General features: G+C 41.0%; 2 protein-coding genes across 4 annotated transcripts in view; one reads left to right on the forward strand and one right to left on the reverse strand.

Moving 5' to 3' along the window:
- The window catches only part of HSPA14 (heat shock protein family A (Hsp70) member 14), a 35,695-nt gene extending 32,870 nt beyond the window's left edge, over nucleotides 1-2,825 (reverse strand). For 2 of the 3 annotated variants that reach the window (XM_089906380.1, XM_022580556.2), the window contains exon 1: nucleotides 1,300-1,382. Coding sequence is in view for 1 of the 3 variants with exons in the window: in XM_022580558.3 (XP_022436266.2) it covers nucleotides 1,300-1,382; nucleotides 1,458-1,538; nucleotides 2,677-2,733 (221 nt within the window). In the remaining 2 variants the exon portion in view is untranslated. Of the gene's footprint in view, nucleotides 1-1,299; nucleotides 1,383-1,457; nucleotides 1,539-2,676 lie in introns of those variants that run through there. The other variant, XM_022580558.3, reaches the window with a different exon arrangement.
- A 292-nt stretch (nucleotides 2,826-3,117) lies between these two features.
- On the forward strand, nucleotides 3,118-20,171 carry CDNF (cerebral dopamine neurotrophic factor). The gene is made up of 4 exons (XM_022580210.2): nucleotides 3,118-3,343; nucleotides 13,274-13,401; nucleotides 14,471-14,612; nucleotides 18,633-20,171. The coding sequence occupies exons 1-4, from the start codon at nucleotides 3,229-3,231 to the stop codon at nucleotides 18,809-18,811; spliced, it is 564 nt and encodes a 187-aa protein (XP_022435918.1). The 5' UTR covers nucleotides 3,118-3,228; the 3' UTR covers nucleotides 18,812-20,171.
- Nucleotides 20,172-21,655: the final 1,484 nt, after the last annotated feature.

The raw sequence follows: 21,655 nt of genomic DNA on the forward strand, positions 1-21,655 counted from the left end.
AAAAAAAAAGTTTACTTAAAAAATACATTGTTGGCTGCTTACAATGAGTGAATCTAGCTTCTACAACTCCCTGATTTTTTTTTCAGTCTATAATTTGAAAATTTTTGACACCAACTCAAATTATTTCCAATATGCTCAGTACTAAATTTTGTCAACAGATAAATGGATATGGGAATATATGTATCATCAGAGAATATTTGAATTCTCTCTGAAATACTACAAGTTTTGATGTAATGCATAAAGATCCTAAGGGAAAAAAATGAGTATCAAATTCAGTTTAACTAAACACAGGTAAGGGATAGTAAAAAATATCTGTATGTATAAAAGAAATAAATTTTAAATTTAATCCATGATCCCCCAATCCTAAAGTCAACACAAGGAAATTTCTACCTAAATTCTTAACTGACGAAGTAGAAAGGAAAGAACCTGGGGCTAATGGTTAGGCGCCCTGGACTGCAGTCCTTTCTAGTTTACCCCCTAACTAATTTAGGGATATCTAACTTCTGTGTGCCTTGATTTTCTCATCTAGAAATGGGAAGGGATAAAACCTGCCTGACAACCTTACAGGGATTTGAGAGGATTAAATAAAATAATAGATGTGAAAGCACTTTGAAAATTTAAAAACACTATAGCAAGTATTACAACTCCAGTGAAAATGAAAACCCCTAATTATCATGGTAATCTATAACTTGAGGAGACAGAGGTCTGGGGAAGCGAGCCTCTTTAATCTTTTAATTAAAGTTACAACAGCTGATTAACCTGATTCTTAAGACATTAATTAAGCTGTTTCCCTAATGCTTAAATTTGAAAGCCAACTGTTAAACTTAGTTCCCAGAAAGTGTCACAAAAAGATCTGAGGAAGAAAATCAATAGCTTCTACATAAATATTTCACCAATTATAATAGATTCCACGAAATTCAACTACAGTGCAAAGAAATCTTCAAATTCGCACACAATCTTTCAAGTTCCCTCAGTTAAAAAAGTACTGTACAAATGTGGTAAGTCCAAATTCCCACCTCTGGATGACACAAATTATCAAAACTAAATGTATGTTGGCATCTATCAATACTAACAGATCTGAAAGCAAGAAACAATTGTCTGAGTGAATCCCATCCTTGAGAAGACTCAGCAGAAGATAATATCAGAAGATAACAGCCTCCTAGAGTATTCTGTGAAATGACCCAGTCATAAAACACAACGAAAAAACACACTGGCGTTTCTAGTTTCATTTCACATTACACTTAGAATGTATAAACACGTTTTTATTACCATGGGTAAAAGTATTATTTTATTCCATACCTTCTGCCAAGGATCTGCTTTACTTTCATTACTGTATTTGAAATATTCCTCATTCTACTTTGTTTTGCTGCCAATCCAACAACCTGAAAAAGAGCAATATATTACAACGCACGTAATTTTTTCCTTATTTCAGAGTTCAAAAATGAGGGGAACAGTACCTCTTCATTTTCTGAGTAAGCAACAACAGCTGGAGTAACTCTGTCACCTGCATCATTGGCGACCACATCAGCCCGGCCATCCTGGAGAAAAATACGCAACTGTATTAGTTCTTTTGTGATGAAATATACAGTCTCTTTAGATATATTCAGACGTGGGTGGGCCAGTGTTACTCTGACATATATGTGGAGAGAAAAACTGCTTTATCATTATTTTAAACAAGTAGATTTAATTGTCCTTATCAATTTCCTAGATTTTAATTAAGACCAGAATTCCATGAAGAACTACCTCATTTTTTTCAGTCTGCTCTGCATAGTGGATAACAGAACAGACATAATAACAACCTATCTATGTACAATAACAAGCCTTATTGCGTTAAACTTCCTATTTCTCTTCCTTTCCCTATAAATGCATCTTTCTTCACTCTCTACATATGATGAAGTAGCATGAAACGCTTTGGCTTTTCCTTACAAATCATTTGACATTTAAACGTGAGACTAGGATCAGGGCTGTCCCTCATTATTGCTCCTTCCACCTGCCCACTGATGACAGGAAGCCCCTAACTCCTAGTCAGGCTCTCTCATTTCCAGAAAGGACAACTGAATAGAGCACACACCATCATCTGGCTTCACACGCTTCGCGGGATCAACACCTCCAGTTCCAGAATGCGGCCACCCCGCGTTCTGGCCAACGTCCAGAAACCTTTCTTGGCCAACGTCCAGAAACCTCCGGGTACCACACTTTCAGGTCCCCCTCGGGGCCTCCTGCGCCCGCGATGTCCCGGGTCCGCCCTCCCCTCGGGGCCTCCTGCGCCCGCGATGTCCCGGGTCCGCCCTCCCCTCGGGGCCTCCTGCGCCCGCGATGTCCCGGGTCCGCCCCCCCTCGGGGCCTCCTGCGCCCGCAAGGTCCCGGGTCCGCCCCCGCTCGGGGGCTCCTGCCCCCGCTCTGGGCCTCCTGCGCCCGCGAGGTCCCGGGTCCGCCCCTCCTCGGGGCCTCCTGCGCCCGCGAGGTCCCGGGTCCGCAGCGGCCTTCCTTGAGGAGCCGTGCGGGACGAGGCCGGGTCCGCCCAGCTCTCAGCCCGAAACTTCCCCACAGAATCACCTCTCCGCGCGACGTCCCCAGAACGGCGACACGCCGTTCACAGCCCCTCAGGAGACCAAAGGACTTGGCCTCGCACCCAGAGAACTGGGTACGCGCAGCCCAAGTCCCCGAGTCCCTCACCTTATAGACGGCCACACAGGCTGATGTGCAGCCTAGGTGAACCCCGATGGCCGCCATGAGGCGGCAGAGACGGCGGTAGCAGTAACGAGCGGTGCCCCCGGCCGCAAGAGCGCCAGGCCGCGGAACAGCCCCATCAGGCACCGCGGAGACTTCACGTTCCCGCCCGCCCACTGCGTCCGGTCCCTCCGCCGCGGCCTCCCGCGTCCCCGCCAATCAGCGTGAAGGTCCCGCCTTTCCCCTCGAGCAGTCAGCGAATAGCTTTACTGCGTCTCTCCCCGCCCCGCTGGGGGGGGGGGCACCGCGTGAGCGAGAGTGCGCACGCGCAGGTCGGGGAGGGAAAGGAAGCGGCTGCTCCGCTCCGCCTGCTTCCATGCCCTTTTTTGGAGAGCCAATGGAAACTCACGGTTGAGTTGCATCATGTGTCCCAGCAACTCCAGGCAGATTATTTTCCAACCCCGGGTCTGCGCTCCTGCGTCCTGGAGCAGCCCCGGGCGGTAGCAGCGCGGCGGTTCATTTCACAGGTGGCGGCGAGGCGTTTGGAGCTGGCTCAGCATGTGGTGCGGGAGCCCAGCCGCAGTGGTGGCCTTTTGCGCCGGGCTTTGGGTCTCTAACCCGGGGCGGGCGCAGGGCCAGGAGGCCGGGGGGCGGCTGGGCGCCGACTGTGAAGGTGAGCGGTGTGAGACCTGCTTGCATGGCGGTGACACCGCGTCGCAGTGCAGCTGTTGTCGGCTTTGGCTTCTCACGGGCCTGTCTATAAATAGCATTTCACTTAGGAAATACGGGCCCTGGCCGTGGCTTCCGATCGCCTTCGCCCAAGCCTAAGCAAAAGTTCGAGCCGGGCCCAGTGACACCTTCAGGCCGCGTTCTTGGTCTTGCTCGATTAAACTGCCTCAGAGCTGGTGGGTTTGGATTTGGATTCGATTTTGTGCAAACGCACGTAGAGGCAGACGACCCTGGCTCCAAAATGATTCTGCTGCCCTAACCGGCGAGACTTGCCTTTCCTTGCACAGAAGCCTTTCAAGTTCAAATTAGTTTATAACTCCCCAAAGGAGAAAACATGACAAATTGTAATTGAGTTGAAATGGCTTAAATCAGAGCACATAACTAACATTTGTTAGGACTTTACAGGGAAAAGTTTCTTAACAAAGGAGTACCTTAACTCCTTAGAAAGAGGAGGAATACAAAAAAGATTCCTTTTCTGTTCACAGAATCTCAGCTGTGGACTCGCACTCAGAACAGGTGGGTCTACGTCCCACCCAGCCTTCTGGCTCTGAGGCCACTGTACCCGGTTCTGGCAAAATCAACGTGATAATACCTACAGCAGAGGGCTGGTAACGAGGTCAAAGGAGATAATTAGCTGTGCTACCTCCTTCCTCCTGGACTACGGTAGCACTTACCTCCGTGTTTCATTCATTGAAATAATTAGCTTAGATGTATATCCGCTTCACCCTTCTCTGAGCTTTCGGATCTATTCTTACATAACAGGAAATGGTAGGTTCACAATATATGTTTAATGAATGGGTGAGTATAGACTGTAATATAACTGAATAAAGTCTTAACAATTGGAGTCCAGTTTTCTATCAGCCCTGCAATAATTAAACTTTTCTCCAGAAATTTAAAATACCTACGTGATGTTATTGTCAAACTTTAGATATAGATATTTGTTCAGCCAAGTTATAATTTTCAGTTAAAGATCCCTTATAACTGGGTACTATACGTTTAAAGCAGAATTTGTGAGGCATAAACAGTTGACTGGCTTAATCATCAGTAATTTAATTGCTGGAGCTTCTACTTAAAAACATTTCAGAAGAGCCAGAGCATCTGGATTAATTGTGAAGCTTCTAACGTCTTTCTTGAATTTATTACAGCATATTGTGATTATTAACTTGCATGTCTGAGTAACCTGGGTGTATATTTCCTTTTGTTAACACTGTAGAATCACAACGAAGGAAATACTGGTTTTAGAACAAAAAGAAATAGAGTCTAGATCTGGCTCTGTTTCAGCTTATGAGTCTTTATCATTAGCCAATTAATTTTCCCTCAGTGTATAAGATTAAAATTCTATACATACTGTAGGGCAAATTTCCATTCTTATCTTGACTACTCTGTGGCACGGGACACCAATGACTTCTTTTATCAGTAAAAAACTGATAGTTGGGCTTCCCTGGTGGCGCAGTGGTTGAGAGTCCGCCTGCCGATGCAGGGGACACGGGTTCGTGCCCCGGTCCGGGAAGATCCCACATGCCGCAGAGCGGCTGTGCCCGTGAGGCATGGCCGCTGAGCCTGCGCGTCCGGAGCCTGTGCTCCGCAACGGGAGAGGCCACAACAGTGAGAGGCCCGCGTACCGCAAAAAACAAATAAACAAACAAAAAAAACCCCTGATAGTCCATGAACCACCTGGGACCTATTAATGTATTTTATTAAGTAAACAAAGTATTTTGAAAAAAACATCTAAATTAATTGGCTATATTTTAAACTTGGGAGATGTCATTTTAAAAAGTTCAGATTTCTGGCTTATCTTGAAAACCAGGTGACCAGTCAAGACTAGCCCATATGTCCATATAGTGGGAACTGATGGTGGCTGCTCTTTTTAGAAAGGACATGTGTTCTTTAGGTTTTTGTTTTTGTTTTTCCTAGACTTGGATTGCTTTACCCATTCATTTTACTTGCCTGGGCCCTGTGAATATTCAAGTTTATGACTGCTTTAGGTCATGTGAAGCTTACTAAAAAAAAAAAATGTAAACGTTTCTGAATTTATTTAAAAGGATTGTATTATGGGGCTATTAATTTTTTTTTACTTTGAAATAATTATACATTCACTTATGGGACTAATTTTAATAAACAAAACCCTATGACATAAATAAAAAGACTATGGTTATCTGGTTATAGCAATAAATGCATGCCAGGATCCTTAACTTACTAATTTCTTAGGTGATTTATAGTGAGATTAATCTCACAAGCTTCTTAGATAGCCTCATCCACCAGAGGGCAGACAGCAGAAGCAAGAACTACAATCCTACAGCCTGTGGAATGAAAACCACATTCACAGAAAGATAGACAAGATGAAAAGGCAGAGGGCTATGTACCAATGAAGGAACAAGATAAAACCCCAGAAAAACAACTAAATGAAGTGGAGATAGGCAACCTTCCAGAAAAAGAATTCAGAATAATGATAGTGAAGATGATCCAGGACCTCAGAAAACGAATGGAGGCAAAGATCGAGAAGATGCAAGAAATGTTTAACAAAGACCTAGAAGAATTAAAGAACAAACAAACAGAGATGAACAATACAATAACTGAAATGAAAAATACACGAGAAGCAATCAATAGCAGAATAACTGAGGCAGAAGAACGGATAAGTGACCTGGAACAGAATAAAGAAAAAAGAATGAAAAGAAATGAAGACAGCCTAAGAGACCTCTGGGACAACATTAAACAACATTCACGTTATAGGAGTCCCAGAAGGAGAAGAGAGAGAGAAAGGACCTGAGAAAATATTTGAAGAGATTATTGTGAGATTAATCTCTTCATGTAAGCCCACAACAGTATCCTTCCCATGACAGGGTGATCATGTTATTTCCTCACTAAATAACTTTCAGTGATCTCCCAATTTCCTCCAGGGACGTGCTTCTCCTTTGTTCTCCCACACTATCTAGTACATGTCTCATAGTAGAGAAATCATTTTGGTCTCCATGTGTGCATTCCTTGACAGTCAAGACCATTTCTCTCACCACATCATCTCCAGTGGCTACCATGGTGCGGGGCATAAGGTAGGCACTCAATTCTGTTGAATACATGTACGCACATACGCTGCAATAAAATATTATATAGCTTTTAGTGAGTCAAAAGTGTATCTTTCATAGTACAAGTTAGAATTCCCAACACCCGCCCTCTAGGTAATACATTGACAACAGAGCAACAGTTAAGGTGTAGAAATCATCTGAAGGTATATCGTGGGAGTAGAGAAAGAGCTTTGAGGCATCAGGACACAGGGTTTCTTTTTCAGGAAGAGGAGAATTACAGGTCACCAGGAGGCTTTAACGATGGTTTATGCATGGATCATTACAGTAGGTGTCTCCCTTGCATACTTGGTCTGTTGCTAATTAAACTTAGCAAAATACGTGTTGGCAAATGTCTCGTTTTCCTCATTCTATCAGTAGCATTTCACACAGCTGATCAGTCAGTCCCTCCTTTTTAACACTTTCTTTGCTTGTCTTCTGGGACACACTCACTCTTTGTTCTCATCCTCCCTTACTGGCTGCTCCTTTCAGTCTTTTTCTGGTTCTTTCCATCTTTCCAATTTCTAAACAATGGAGTTTCACAAGACTGAGACCCAGGATCTCTCCCTTTTGTGTGGTCTCATCCCACAAAGATCATTTTAATGTTGATGACTTACAGATTTAGTATTTGTCCTAGAATTCACCCCTGAACTCCAGATTTATATCCCCAGCAGCTCTTTACTGTTTGTAGTGTCAGACATTATATTAGGGGTCTCCAGAGGAACAGACCAATAGGATACATACATACATACATACATACATCCAGATAGATTTATTATAAGGAATTGGCTCTCCTGATTATGGAGGCTGAAATGTCTAAAATTTGCAGTGTGGGCCAACAGGCTGGGGGCCCAGGAGAGCCAATGGTGCAGAAAGCAGTCTGCTGGAGCATTCCCTCATGCTTTTTTGTTCTATTCATGCCAATCCTCTGTGTTCTATTCAGGCCTTCAACTGAGTGGATGAGGCTTATCCACATTATGGAGGGCAATCTGTTTTAGCCAGAGTTCACTGACTTAAATGTTAATCTCATTCAAAAACACCCTCCAAGTGGACACATAAAATTAATTGTCACGTTTGTCTAGAAGTATCTCAAAGTTCACGTGTCAAGACTGAATTCCTGCTGGTCTCCACAAACTTGCTTCTCCTGCAGTCTTACCAGTTCAGCAAATGGCAACTCCCCTCCTGCAGTTTCTCAGGCCCAAATCCTTGGGGTCATTCTTGACTTCTGTCTCCGCCCACCGCCACCGCCCCCACCCCCACCCCATGCCACATCCAATCCATTAGTAAATTCTTTTGGCTCTGCCTTCAAAATACATCCAGAATCCAACCATTCTCATCACCTCCAATGCTCCCACCCTGGTCCAAGATATGCAGCTATTTTAAGAAACTCCAAATGGTTATGCCTGCTTTCATTCTGGCTACCCTGCAGTCTATTCTCCAAAGAACCTCCAGAGGCATAATTTAAAAGTAATGTCAGATCACTGCACCCTTTTGCTCAAAACCTTTAATGGCATGCCTTCTCAGAGTAGGACCCAGAGCCCTTACCATGACCTCAAAGCCCTAGATGACCTGGCATGCTGCCGTTCATTTGACCTCATTTTCTACCATCCTCCCTCTTGGTGGGAGGGAGGCTCCCATATGGTTCTTGGGCCTGCCAAGGACATGCATACGTTGTTCTTCCCTCTGCCTGGAGGGTTCTTCCCAAGCACTCCACTTAAGGTGTTCTCCCACTTCCTTAAGCTTTATGCTCAAACACGACTTTATCTGAGAGACCTTCCCTGACCACCCCATTTAGAATAATACTATTACCTTATACTATTACTCTATCCTCCTTACCAAATTTATGTTTCTTCACAGCCACAAGATACTTTTATTTATTCACCAGAATGTAATCCCTGAGAGTAAGAGCTTTGTTTTTCCAACAACCTATAGAATACTGTCTGGCACTTACTGATTGCTCAATAAATATTTGTTAAAACCACGACATGGCTATATTATATTTAGTGTTCTGTTCCTATTAAATAGCATTAGGAATGAATATGACTTCATGTTCTAAAAATTGACATTTCTGGTCGTCTAGCTGAAAACAACTGAAAACACTGGATAAAATAAAAATGTGAAAATGTTAAGTGTAAGTTAGTAAGGCATACCCAGAGGCCAAAAACAATGTGAAAGTCGAAACCAAAAGAGGTAAAGGGACCCCTGAAGCTGGCATTTTTCTTGAGGGTATTTGCCACCCAGGCAATTTAAACTTAGATTTTCATGGATGTAAAATAAAGAGAATAAATAAAATAAAAAGAATAATGACATAGCCCAGACCTTCCCAAGTTAGGTGTGTAGTACTGGATCCTCCCCCAATTAGTTTGGAACCCCAGAGAGCTAGACTTTCATTATAAAAGGTGACCTGGAAATAACCACAATTCTACCACCATTCTTTAGAGACTAAAAGAAATTGCAGTACTTGAACTTTTTACTGAATAAAAGGTAAAACAAAAATGTCTCTTGATCACTCATACTCACAAGCTACCACACATATGCATTGAAGCCCAAATGGACACAGCCAACCTGGGTGATCCAAAACGTCTCAAACTGAGAATTTAGTTTACAGGGATTTCAAGTCGGCATCAGCAAACGTTAATCTCACATAGGAATCCACCTTCAATCCAGTCCCACAAAATTCTAATAATTCCCACAAAGTTCTAAGAAAGAAAGCTCACATTCAGAAAAATCACAAACCCCTGGGAAGAAGAGCACCGTAAGTGACAGCCAGTTGAGACAAGAGACAGAAGAAGCATACCTGGACAGGCTTCAGGTTTTACAATTATCAGGCACTGAATATAAAATATTTTTACTATATTTAAAGAAATAAAGGAAGGGATTGAAAATATGAATAAAGGGCAGGAGGCTATTAAAAATGTCCACACATATTTGGAAAAGAACCAAATAAACATGTACAAATAGAAATTAGTGAGATTAACCGCAGACTAGACACAGCTGAGAAAAGAATTAGTGAGTTAGAAGACTGAAGAAATTGTCAAGAAGGAATCACTGAGCAATTAAGAGAATAAAAATATGAAACAGAGATAAAGGTACAATGCAGATCAAGAGAAAAATTTCCCACATATGTTAACTGGACTTCCAGAAGGAGAAGAGAGAGTGTATGGGTGGAGCAAAAGAGATGATAGCTCATTTTTCCAAACGGATGAAAGTCATCAATCCACAGGTTTGGAAGTCCAGTATATTCCAAACAGTATAAATAAAAATAATTCCACATCTAACCATATCAGAAGGAAATTGCAAAACACAAAAGGAAAAAAGAGAAAATCTTAAACACAGAGAAAGAAGACTGATGAACTTAAAGGGAATGGCAATTAGACTGTCGGGTGATTCAATGTTGAAAGGCCCAAAGCCACAGCTAGTAAATATTAACTAGTAAAGCCAGGATTTGGACCCAGAGAGTCTGGCTTCAGAGCCAAAGCACTGAATCCCTACCTATACTGCTTTCTGAGTGTGGAGTTGGGAACTAATTTATTTAAGGCAATATTAAAAATAAAATTAGAACAATGAAGTAATATACAAATTATTCAAGAGCTTCTGGTTATTCTTAAGTCTTAACTCATTACAACATGTATTTTATTCCTAGGTAGCAATTCTCCCCTAGTACCGGTACCAGCAAGACTAATCTGGTGTCTTTTTTTCCCCTCCAAAATCAAGTAGGAGCAGATAATGTAGGACTGACTTCAGTTCTAGAAGGTGTGGATGGAACTGCTGAAAATAATGTTCCTAGCCCGCTGATAATTTAATAATTCCACTAACTTGATTTTTAAATTTATTATTATCTTTTCTAAAATGTTGTAGCTCTTTTCCTGCAGGTGACATTATTATATTTTTCAAGTACTAAGTTAAGTAGTAAATAGTCAAGTTAAAAGACAAAGATTGTAAGGCTACATAAAAACATCCAACCAAATGCTTTTTACAAGAGATGGGTCTGGGCAAAAGAGTTAAATCTTTCTCTTCCACGGGAAAAAACTATAATAAATATCTAAGACTAAAAATAAAATTAGGAATTAGCCACACAAACATGTTATTTAAAATTTGTAAATTCCAAAGGAATCAGCTACAAGAGTTGAAAACGAAAGCTTTGAGTTTGGGGGAAATGGGGAAGGGGAGACAAGGGACACTATTTTTCAAACTGAACATTTTATAACTCACTGGCTTTAAACTTGGTGTGTGGGGGGGGAGGGACAGAGAGGGAGAGAGAAGAGACCTGGAAACTACAAGTATAAAAATTATTTTAGAGTGTTTTTCTTAAACAGGAGTGGAGAAATGGGATGTGATGTTGAGAGAGGTTTTGTTGCTTTTAAGATATAAGAATTAACAGCATGTTAATGGAAACAAGACAGGAGAGAGAGGGCAGAAGTGCAGGAGCAGGGAGTTGATAGGATCTACTTTAGCAGGTGGAAGGGTTGTCACAGTTCGTTCATAGAATTAAGGTAGACTGTGCTGATACACGTGTTGTAGATGTGGTGGCAGAGCAAGAGAGAGTTCTTTCCTGTTGCTTTTTTTTTCCCTCAGAGAAATAGGAAGCACCACCGTCGCGGAGGATGGGGTGGAGGTGTGACACAAGGTTTGAGAGAGCAGCTGCGCAATTGTCCGCTTGGGGGTGGGAGAGAGCGAGAATGAGGTCAATGTCGTAGGATTGCTGGGAGCACTGATGGCTCGCTGAAATGAGTGGTCATGAATTCACAGTGAGACCAGTGAGTACGGCTGTGCTATTTCCTCCAGCCATGTTCAGTGAATATAGGTGCAAAGTTTTAACCAGGGTTAGGATTTTGCTGGGTGAGTCCAACAGGGGAGAGAGATGCAAGGGAGTTCAATTTGTGTGCAAAGGAGTTATTATAATGTTGAACCACGGAATCTAAGCTGGGTGGGGAAGCAGGGTGAAGTGGTGGCAGAATCAATGAATAGTATGACCTGGCGGGGTCAGGGAATTGTTTACCTTGGGGTGTTAGAGGATGTGAGCTGGAAAGATGGGAGATGATGATCAGACAATGGGATGTTTCCACTGAGATTATAGAGGTTATAGTCATTGGTAATGACTGGACCTAAGGGTATGACCATGGTGATTTTTCATGTATTTTGGATATTAATCCTTCATCAGCTTATAAGTTGTAAATATCTTCCTCCAGTTTGTGGCTTGTCTTATCATTTGCTTATGATTTCTTTTGCATTAAAAAACTGGTTAATTTTGATATAATCAAATGTATGATCCGTGTTTTGGTCTCTTCTTTAAGAAATCCTTCTCTATCCTGATGCCATAAAGATGTTTTCCCAAGGTTTCTTCTAAAACTTTTGTAGTGTTGCTCTTCCCATATGTCTTTATTCACCTGGGATTCACGTCTATGTGTAGTTTTGGATAGGTGTCTAAGTTTAACTTTTTCCATGGCAGGTGGTCCTAGTACCATTTATTGACTAGCCCATTTTTCCCCCACTGATTTTCAGCATCACTTCTGTACTCTACCAAGCTCCTCTAGATTTGTGGATTCGTTTCTAGACTCACTAGTTTGTTCCACTGGTCTATTTCTGTGCCAGTCCCACAGTGTTTCAAATGCTATAGCTTTAGAATTAGGTCTTGATATCTGATAAGGTCAACTCCCCAACCTCCTTCTTCTTCAAGTACTTCTTGGCTTTCATTTGCTCTTGTTTTTTCATCTGTATTTTTGGATCAGTTTATCAAATCTATAAAAAAAGCCTATTGAGATTTTAATTAGAAGAGCATTGAGTTTATTGATCTACTTAAAAATAATTATCATCCATAATATTGAATCTTCCCATCCATGAGCATGGCTTATCTTCCCATTTCTTAGGCCTACTTTTAGGTCTTTTGATAAAGTTTTGTAATTTCTTTCCTTCAGACTCTTGCTATACTATTAAATTTATTCCAGGTTACCCTAGAATTCGCCACTCTTCCTCATGCTATTTCCCTAAAATTCTTTCTGATATGAGGGCTGCTGTTTTCCGGCATATGCTCTGGCCTCCATGTCCTTCTCTGATTGCTTGGACACTTCGCCTTTGGGACAACAGCGTGGGAAAGCAGCCTCCTTCTAATACATAGTACCCCAGTGGATAATATGTGGGCCCAGAGGGAGACCATCTGGGGTCAAACTCCCTCTACCACTTACTGGGCAAGCTCACTGGCCTCTCTGTGACTCAGGTTCTTCATGTGTAAAATGAGGCTAGTGATGTATCTACATCCGAGTTTTGTTCTGAGACTTGAATAAGTTGATCCACATAAAGTACTCAGAACAGTGCTAACAAATGGTAACTATGGTTGTTCTTATTGCCTGTGCCTCTTCTGAGGGTCATCTCTTCACTGACTCTGGACCGTGGGATTGAATATGATTGTTCCAACTGGGGTTCAAACTGGGACATACAGGCAGATGCAGACTACCAAGGGGCTTCATTCCAGACACATGTTCTGTTTTTTCTCTATGCTTTAAACAAAGCTGTCCCAAGCATCATATCCCAGAGGAGGCAATATTTTCTTTTAGGGTCAGTGACATTTTGTGGGAAAGTTCTCCTATTAAGTGGAACTTGGTTCCACAGATTGACGGATTGATTCAATAAGCTCATATTATTCAAGGCCCAACACTAAGCTAAAAGCTACAGGCCTGAAACCATTCTCACTTAAGATATGAATTTAATTTGTCACAATGCGTTGAATCATACTTACTTTTTTATTTGGTGGGAGAAACATATACATAGGTGTGGTAGCGGTGATATTGTACACAAATACATAATTTATTTGTTCCTTCTAGTGTGTCAAGAATTCTTGAACCGATTCTACAACTCCCTGATAGCCAGAGGAGTCAACTTTTCTCTGGACACCATAGAAAAAGAATTGATCAGCTTTTGCTTGGATGTCAAAGGAAAAGAAAACCGCCTGGTATGGTAAATTTTCACCTTTCATTTTCTCCCTGTGCTCGGAGAAAACTGCTAATCGTTTCATTTCTCATCTTGAATTTAATGTTCTCCTTCTTCGATGCTTGCCTCAAGCCTGCTCACTGCAGAAAGCAAGCAGAAATTGATCTTTCAGGGAAATGGAGTCAATGTATTTTCATCTAGAATACATCTCATTTCATTTGGCTTTTTGAAAAAACCATAGGCAACCAATCCCATGATTTCTTAAAGGAAATTATACAACTGAATTCCTAATGAGAATTTACTGTCCTGAGTTAAGAGTGGATAGACTTTCCACTTCTTATCAAGACAATTAGTGAAACCTATCAAAGTATTTTTACATCATTATTTATGCATAATTAATGAAGTACTTTTATTATCTTGTAATGGTGTTTCCCGGGTATACACAAATGACCTGTTTCAATATACTGTTTTTACAGCGCTAAAGACAAGCTTGGGCCAATTCATTTTGCCTAAAATCGTCATGTTGAATCTGTCAGTTAAATTTTCCTCGTTGACTGCTCACCACTGACACACTATAAAAGTCTCAGCATTTGTCTGCACCATTAAGCTTTATATTTTTAAATGTCAAACGCTTGTCAGGGAGCTTGAAAGGCAGTAGAACATGATAGAACAGGACATGGACTCCAGAGCCAAAAGGCTAGATTTTTAAGTTAATTCGGTCTTTTCTTCTCGCTAGTTGGGTGACCTCCAGTTGGCTTGGGTGTAAAATACTAGTACCTACATCACAGGGTTGTTATGAGAATTAGATACATCGATACCTTTAAAGCCCTGAGAGCAGTGTGTCGGTGCAGATAAAACATTTAGCAAGTGTTAGCTCTTATCAGTAGTCTTTAAGCATCATGTGAATTGCAGGGTGCTTCTAATTAGGCTGATCCTGGGAACGGAGCCATTGCTTTTCTGGTGTCTTAGCAGGGGTTAAATGTAAAAGCTGGGCCACAAAAACTAGGTTAACCTCTTTCTCACTTCTTGAAACTATACTACTTGCTTTTTTTCAGTGTCTGGGCCCCTAAAGTCTCTTCATTCCCCTTCAGTGCTACTATCTAGGAGCGACGAAAGATGCGGCCACAAAGATCCTGAGCGAGGTCACTCGCCCAATGAGCGTGCACATGCCTGCAGTGAAGATTTGCGAGAAGCTGAAGAAGATGGACAGTCAGATCTGTGAGCTGAAATATGGTATAACGGAGTCAAATGTTTTTTCCCCAAATGTCCAGCATATTGCCAATTCTGTAAACATAGGGCCAGTTTCTAAAAAGTCAGTGTTAGAAAGAAAGAAGCTCTACACTTGCTAATAGGGTGCTGGACTGCTGTGTGGTGCCTAGTGCCATCTGAACTTCTTGGGGGAAGAGAAATGAAATCTGGCACAGTCAGCGTTAGGTAAAACTGCCCACCCAAATGGCAAAGTTTAACCTCTTAAATCACCAAGGCGTTGTCAACTACACATGTCAAGGAAGAGTTCAGAATTTCAAGGGAGCAGCTACTCGTGGTGAATTAGCTCTTGGTAACCTATTAAGACAAAAGCTGCATCTATTCAAAGGTGATGTAAGGACTCAAGTTTTAAATGGGACTCTAACGTTCTTCCTAGAGCTATCATTCTGCCAGCTTCAACTTTTAGGAAATAGGTTATTCACATCAAAGCAGGTTTTACCTGATGAAATAGCCTTATCAAGGGTGCCTAAAATAAACAGCCAGAAAAGGAAGATGTCCTATTTAAAACATTATCCTTGGCCTTATAAATTTTACATACATAGATCTATTCTTATACAGAGGATTTGTATCTGGGCCAGTCTTTCGGGTAGATTGATTAGGTATCATAAAAGGCTGGAGGGGGACTTCCCTGGTGGCCCAGTGGTTAAGACTCTGTGCTCCCAATGCAGGGGGCCAGGGTTCAATCCCTGGTCAGGGAACTGGATCCCGCATGCCACAACCAAAGATCCCGCATGCTGCAAGGAAGATCCTGAGTGCGCAACTAAGACCCGGTGCAGCCAAAGAAATAAATAAAAATAAAAGGCTGAGGGATTCCCCACTTAGCCTATCCCAACACCTGTAATTCCACCAGTAGAAATCCATTTCCTTTGCTTATGTCATTGTTTGATGTTACATACCTGGCATAGTTTTGTAAACTACCTAAGTAATTAGCACCCAACTCTGAATTACTTTAGTCTTATTTTCCAGCATAGCTGTGTAATATAAGCCTATGCACCATAGCTACACAGATGTCTTTAAATAGGTTTAAGGTCAGAAGATACCAAAGACAAACTGTTTCTCAAATGGCCAAGGGCAGGCCCTAACTTCCAGGGTGGTGATGAGGCAGATTTTTATTTTTTATTGGCTTTCAAGTAATGAAGTAGAGGCAGGAAGCACTGAGTCCATATAAACGATAGCCCCCAAAGGGACAAAACTGTCCTGATTCTTCCATTCAACAAATTTCTTTTGAATAGCTTTTACTATGAGCAAGGGATCTTACTGGGATCCTTGAATAATAGAAAAATTAATCAGATATTATTGAGAAGAAGAGAGTACTTATTAATGTTTTGGCAATGCTGGCCACTAGAGGCCCTTGGGGAGCCATGGACTAGATTTACTGTTGGTATTGACCTTTTCCCTGTAGTTTTAGGGAGTTATAGAGGATTTCCCCCTTTTAAAGTTAATGCCAAATGCCAAATCCTCTAGAATAACCTGAAGAAACTACCAACACTTGCAAGAAAGTATTTTCTTCCTTCAACCATTTATCTTGAATAGACCACTAGTTCTAAATTCTTCCCAGCTTATATTTGGCAGGAAAGTTGAGACTGAACAGGGGCTTTTGAGCTGTGTAGTATTAATAATTTGGGCTATAAAAGTTTCTACTCCTAAAGGTATTTTGTCATGTCAGGCAGGAAATTAACAGACAAGATAAGTGTAGACTTGGATTATGTTTTCAATTAGGAAGGTGTTATTTGGTTTTTGACCTGAAAGAATGTTTTCACGTGCTCTGTTTTTTATTTTTATAAATTTATTTTATTTATTTATTTTTGGCTGTGTTGGGTCTTTGTTGTTGCACGTGGGCTTTCTCTAGTTGCGGCGAGCAGGGGCTACTCTTCGTTGCAGTGCACGGGCTTCTCATTGTGGTGGCTTCTCTTGTTGTGGAGCACGGGCTCCACGTGCGTGGGCTTCAGTAGTTGTGGCACACAGGCTCAGTAGTTGTGGCTTGCGGGTTCCAGAGCACAGGCTAAGTAGTTGTGGTGCGTGGGCTTAGTTGCTCTGCGGGATCTTGCTGGAGCAGGGCTCAAAGCTGTGTCCCCTGCATTGGCAGGTGGATTCTTAACCACTGCACCACCAGGGAAGCCCTTTGTTCTGTTTTTTAAAAGAATGGAAATCACTATTAAAAAATGTAAGGATTCTCTGGAGCAGAGTGTAGCTGACCCTCCAAATAAAAAAGCCTTTAAAATCCAACTTTTATTTATTTATTTCCAGCTTTACTGAGATGCAATTGACATATAACAGTGTGTGTGTTTAAGGTGTACAATGCATTGATTTGATATACCTCTATCTTGCAATATGATTACCATGTTAGCTAACAGCTCCATCATATCACATAATTACCGTTTCCTTTTTTGTGATGAGAATATTTAAGATCTACTCCTTAGCAACTTTCAAATATATAATACAGTATTCTTAACTATAATCACCATTTTGCTGTTCTTTTTCAGGATTGCTTTGGCAATTCAGGGTCCTTTGTCATTCCATACAAATTTTAGGATTTGTTTCTTTCTATCTCTGTAAGAAGTGCCACTGGCATTCTGGTAGGGATTGCACTGGTTCTGTAGATTGCTTTGGATGGTATGGACATTTTAACAATACGAATTCTTCCAAACCATAAACACAGGATCTCTTTCCATTTGTTTGTGTCTTCTTCAATTTCTTTCATCAAAGTCTTGTAGTGTTCTGTGTATAGATCTTTTACCTCCTGATTAAATTTATTCCTAAGTCTAAAATCCAACTTTTAACTTAGGGTACACTGACTGGAAGTTCTGATAAATCATTTGACAACTATGTTAGGTTATTAAAAGGCTTTTAAGTGCCATGTTCTACTATGTAGGGAAAAAAAGGAGTGCTTCAAGAGGTCAAGCTGAAAAAGTCCTAGGCTGCCACTAATTGTAAAATAAGTCAACTTAAACACTGTATCTATGTTCAAGCACACCCCTGGTGGTGAGGAAGGGGGAAGGAGACTTTCCTTCGAAAGAGAAAAATTGCCCCTTTCTCACGGGGAAATCAGAATCACAAGTATATTATAGATGAGCCTAGTTATTTTTCTATTTTGGGGCTTGGCAATAGAGAAGTAGCTGAGTTCTTGACAGCCTTTGCAGATAATCTGTAAACAGGGAAATAATAGTCTCGCTAGAGGAGTTAGATGTTGGTGACAGGTATTATTGGCAAGAATGTTAGGAGCCAGATTGGCTGGTACCGAGGCACCAGCATTAGAGAGGTGGCTGTACCCCCAAAGGTCTGTAAATAAACCCTGTGATGATTTTGGGAATCCCAGTGGAGGGGTCAGGTGAGTTTAAGCAGAGATCCAAAACAATTAAGGATCAGTGATAATGCTCCTAATTTTCTTCATGTGTTTGGGTTTCTTTAAATTTGTATTTAAAAACTAGTTTAAATTCTTTAGATTGTATTTAAATTCTTTAAATTTGTATTTAAAAACTCATTTGTATTAGTGCTTTGTAATATATGTGCTCATCTGTTTTACCACAGACATATCTCATATAAAAGTGAATCGTAACTTTCTAGCTAGTTACAATCTATGGCTTTCAGTTGGCCGCACACACAGGGCCATCCCAAGGTACCGCCTTTTATCGATTCCGTTCTTCTTACCTTAGGAGCAGCAATTAGGATGCGGTGCTATTTGTTTTATGAACGTTGATCTTGAGAAGCCATGGAGTGGTAGCAAAGACTGCAAAGCTACACAGGCCCTGTTTTGAAGCGAGTATAATTCCATGGAAAGAAAGTCCGACGGATCATGAGTTATCCCAATAGCTTTGCATATGATACATTTTTCTTAGGTATGTCCTGTCTTCCATAGACACGGGAACTGTTCCCCACTTTGAATCACAGGGTAGTCAGCACCAAGATAAGTAACACTATTTGCTTTTCTAAGTGTTTCATAGTTGGTTTTGTTTTTTAAAAATTGTGCTTTTCCTTTCTGTCATGAAGAAAAAAAATTGGATTTGGCATCAGTGGACCTGTCCAAGATGAGAGTAGCAGAGCTGAAACAGATACTGTACAGCTGGGGAGAAGAGTGCAGGGCCTGTGCGGAAAAAACCGACTATGTGAATCTCATCAAAGAACTGGCACCCAAGTACACAGCGACACACCCCAAAACAGAACTCTGACCCCCGGAAGCTGGTGCACCGCTGATTGTGATTAGAGACAAAATGCCTCTCTAGGATACGGACGCATTTGTTGAGGGGAACCAGGAATTGCAGTGTGTGTGGTCTCAGACTTCTTGTTTTGATATTACACCTCAGAATTGGTTACCTGGGTTTATAAGTAGAACGGCTAGTATTAGTGGTTTCTTAAATCTGCAGTGTACCAAAACCTACAAGTGCCTTTCTCATGATTTTCTTGTATGTGAGTTACCATTGCCTATCTCCTAAAACGGGGAAAAGTGAACCACTGAAAAATCGGTGTAGTAAATTGATTCTAAGCAGGAAGACAGTGCTCAGAGGCTCCTATCTGTGCACTAATTTTTTTTTTTTTTTTTTTTGCGGTACGCGGGCCTCTCACTGTTGTGGCCTTTCCCGTTGTGGAGCACAAGCTCCGGACGCGCAGGCTCAGCGGCCATGGCTCACGGGCCCAGCCGCTCCGCGGCATGTGGGATCTTCCCGGACCGGGGCACGGACCCGTGTCCCCTGCATCGGCAGGCGGACTCTCAACCACTGCACCACCAGGGAAGCCCCTGTGCACTAATTTTTAATTAAATATGTTGGATTAGAGAAAGACAAATATCATATGATATCACTTATAAGTGGAATCTAAAAAAAGGGTACAAATGAACTTATCCACAAAACAGAAATAGAGTCAAAGACATAGAAAACAAACTTATGGTTACCAGGGGGTAAGTGGGGGGAGGGATAAATTGGGAGATTGGGATTGACAAAAACACACTACTATATATAAAATAGATAACTAATGAGGACCTACTGTATAGCACAGGGAACTCTTCTCAGCCATAAAAAGGAACGAAATTACATTACAGTACTCTGTAATGACCTATATGGGAAAAGAATCTAAAAAAAGAATGGATATATGTATATGTATAACAGATTCACTTTGCTGTACACCTGAAAGTAACACAACATTGTAAATCAACTGTACTCCAATTAAAAAAAAAAGTTGGATTATGACAAAAGAAATGATGTTTAGCTTATCTAACTCCCAACTTCAACCCAAATGATAACCTGGCATAATCAAAAGTCTTTTAAAAGTAAACTTTGTGTTTTTAACTGTAAATCACTCTACCTTCTAGCTCTCTTTGGTATCAGAAATAGGAGGGCAGGAAGCACTACTTGAAATTAGTGTTTCCCAGGTGAAGAAAACCATTTTAAAACCTATTTAAACCTACTTAGATTAGATCAAGAATCCACACGAGTACAGCCAACGTTTTAGGAAATTGTATCCACACTCACACTGTTAACTGAACCAAGCTCAAAGTCATTTGCCCTTCTTCCTATCTCACATTAGACAAGCTTTTGATAGAGGGTTAAAGAATATTAAGAGCACCTGTGGACAACATGGAGCTTTATGGTTCTTAATGCTATTTTATCAGCTTTAAATTGTAAAATCATTTTTGGTTCCATTTTCTGGCCACACAAGAATAAGAACTCCACCGTAGACATGACTGCCTCTCTGTGGCAGGTGGAGGTGGGGAATGACTGCAGGGCAGCTGGAGGGAACGTTCTGGGGTGATGGGAATGTCCTGAATCTTGATTGGGGTGATGGTTACATGCGTGAATATGACTGTCCAGTTCATCCAGCAGTGCAATTAAGATATGGGCATTTTATTGTATGTAAATTATACCTAAAATACTGCTGTAGAAAAATTATTTGAAAATTAAGTAAAATCAATTGATTCAAAACATCTTGTTTCTTTAAGAATTGCTTTTGCTTAGAGTTGCCATATGATCCAGCAATCCCACTCCTTGGTATATCTCCCTCCTGGGAATATACCCAGACAAAACTATAATTTGAAAAGATACGTGCATCCCTATGTTCATAGCAGCACTATTTACAATAACCAAGATGTGGAAACAACCTAAATGTCCATTGACAGATGAATGAACAAAGAAGATGTGGTGTATATATATATATACATACACACACATACATATACACACACACACAGGAATACTATTCAGCCATAAAAAAGGACATTTTTGCCATTAGCAACCACATGGATGGACCTAGAGGGTGTTATGCTCGGTGAAATAAGTCAGACAGAGAAAGACAAATACTGTATGCTGTCACTTATATGTGGAATCTAAGAAATAAAACAAACTAGTGAATATAACAAAAAAGAAACAGACTCACAGATACAGAGAACAAACTAGTGGTTATCATTATCGGCCGTAAAAAGAATGAAATGATGCCATTTGCAGCAACATGGATGGACCTAGAGATGATCATACTAAGTGAAGAAAGTCAGAAAGACAAATACCAGATGATATCACTTATATGTGGAATCTAAAATATGGCACAAATGAACATATCTATGAAACAGAAACAGACTCACAGACATAGAGGACACACTTGTGGTCGCTAAGGGGAAGGGGGGTGGGGAAGGGATGGAGTGGGAGTTTGGGATGAGCAGATGCCATCGAGTATATATAGGATGGATAAACAACAAGGTCCTACTGTAGAGCACAGGGAACTATATTCAATATCCTGTGATAAACCATAAGGGAAAAGAATATTTTTAAAAAAAGAATGTATATATATGTATAATTGAATCACTTTGCTGTACAGGAGTAATTAACACAACATTGTAAATCAACGATATTTCAATAAAATAAAAAATAGTTCATTTACTTACTAGGAGTTCTTTTGGGGCGTGGAGGAGAAAATTTCCAGACTGAAAGTATACAAGGAAAGTATAATTTTCACTTTTAAATGCCGCATAGGTAAAAGCATTTCCAGCTGGGCAGTTGGGATACAACTGAACTTGTCAGAGAATTAGT

Source organism: Delphinapterus leucas, chromosome 2 (assembly GCF_059928025.1).
Source record: "Delphinapterus leucas isolate spDelLeu-1000000601 "Yukka" chromosome 2, BTC_Dleu_Yukka2, whole genome shotgun sequence".
Taxonomy (NCBI): Eukaryota; Metazoa; Chordata; class Mammalia; order Artiodactyla; family Monodontidae; genus Delphinapterus; species Delphinapterus leucas.

Excerpts from the sequence above, each read along its gene's own strand:
- CDNF (XM_022580210.2), top strand. The coding sequence starts at position 3,229 with ATGTGGTGCGGGAGCCCAGCCGCAGTGGTGGCCTTTTGCGCCGGGCTT. Across the intron at positions 13,402-14,470 it reads AAGGAAAAGAAAACCGCCTG|TGCTACTATCTAGGAGCGAC; the intron begins GTATGGTAAATT and ends ATTCCCCTTCAG. Across the intron at positions 14,613-18,632 it reads GATCTGTGAGCTGAAATATG|AAAAAAAATTGGATTTGGCA; the intron begins GTATAACGGAGT and ends TCTGTCATGAAG.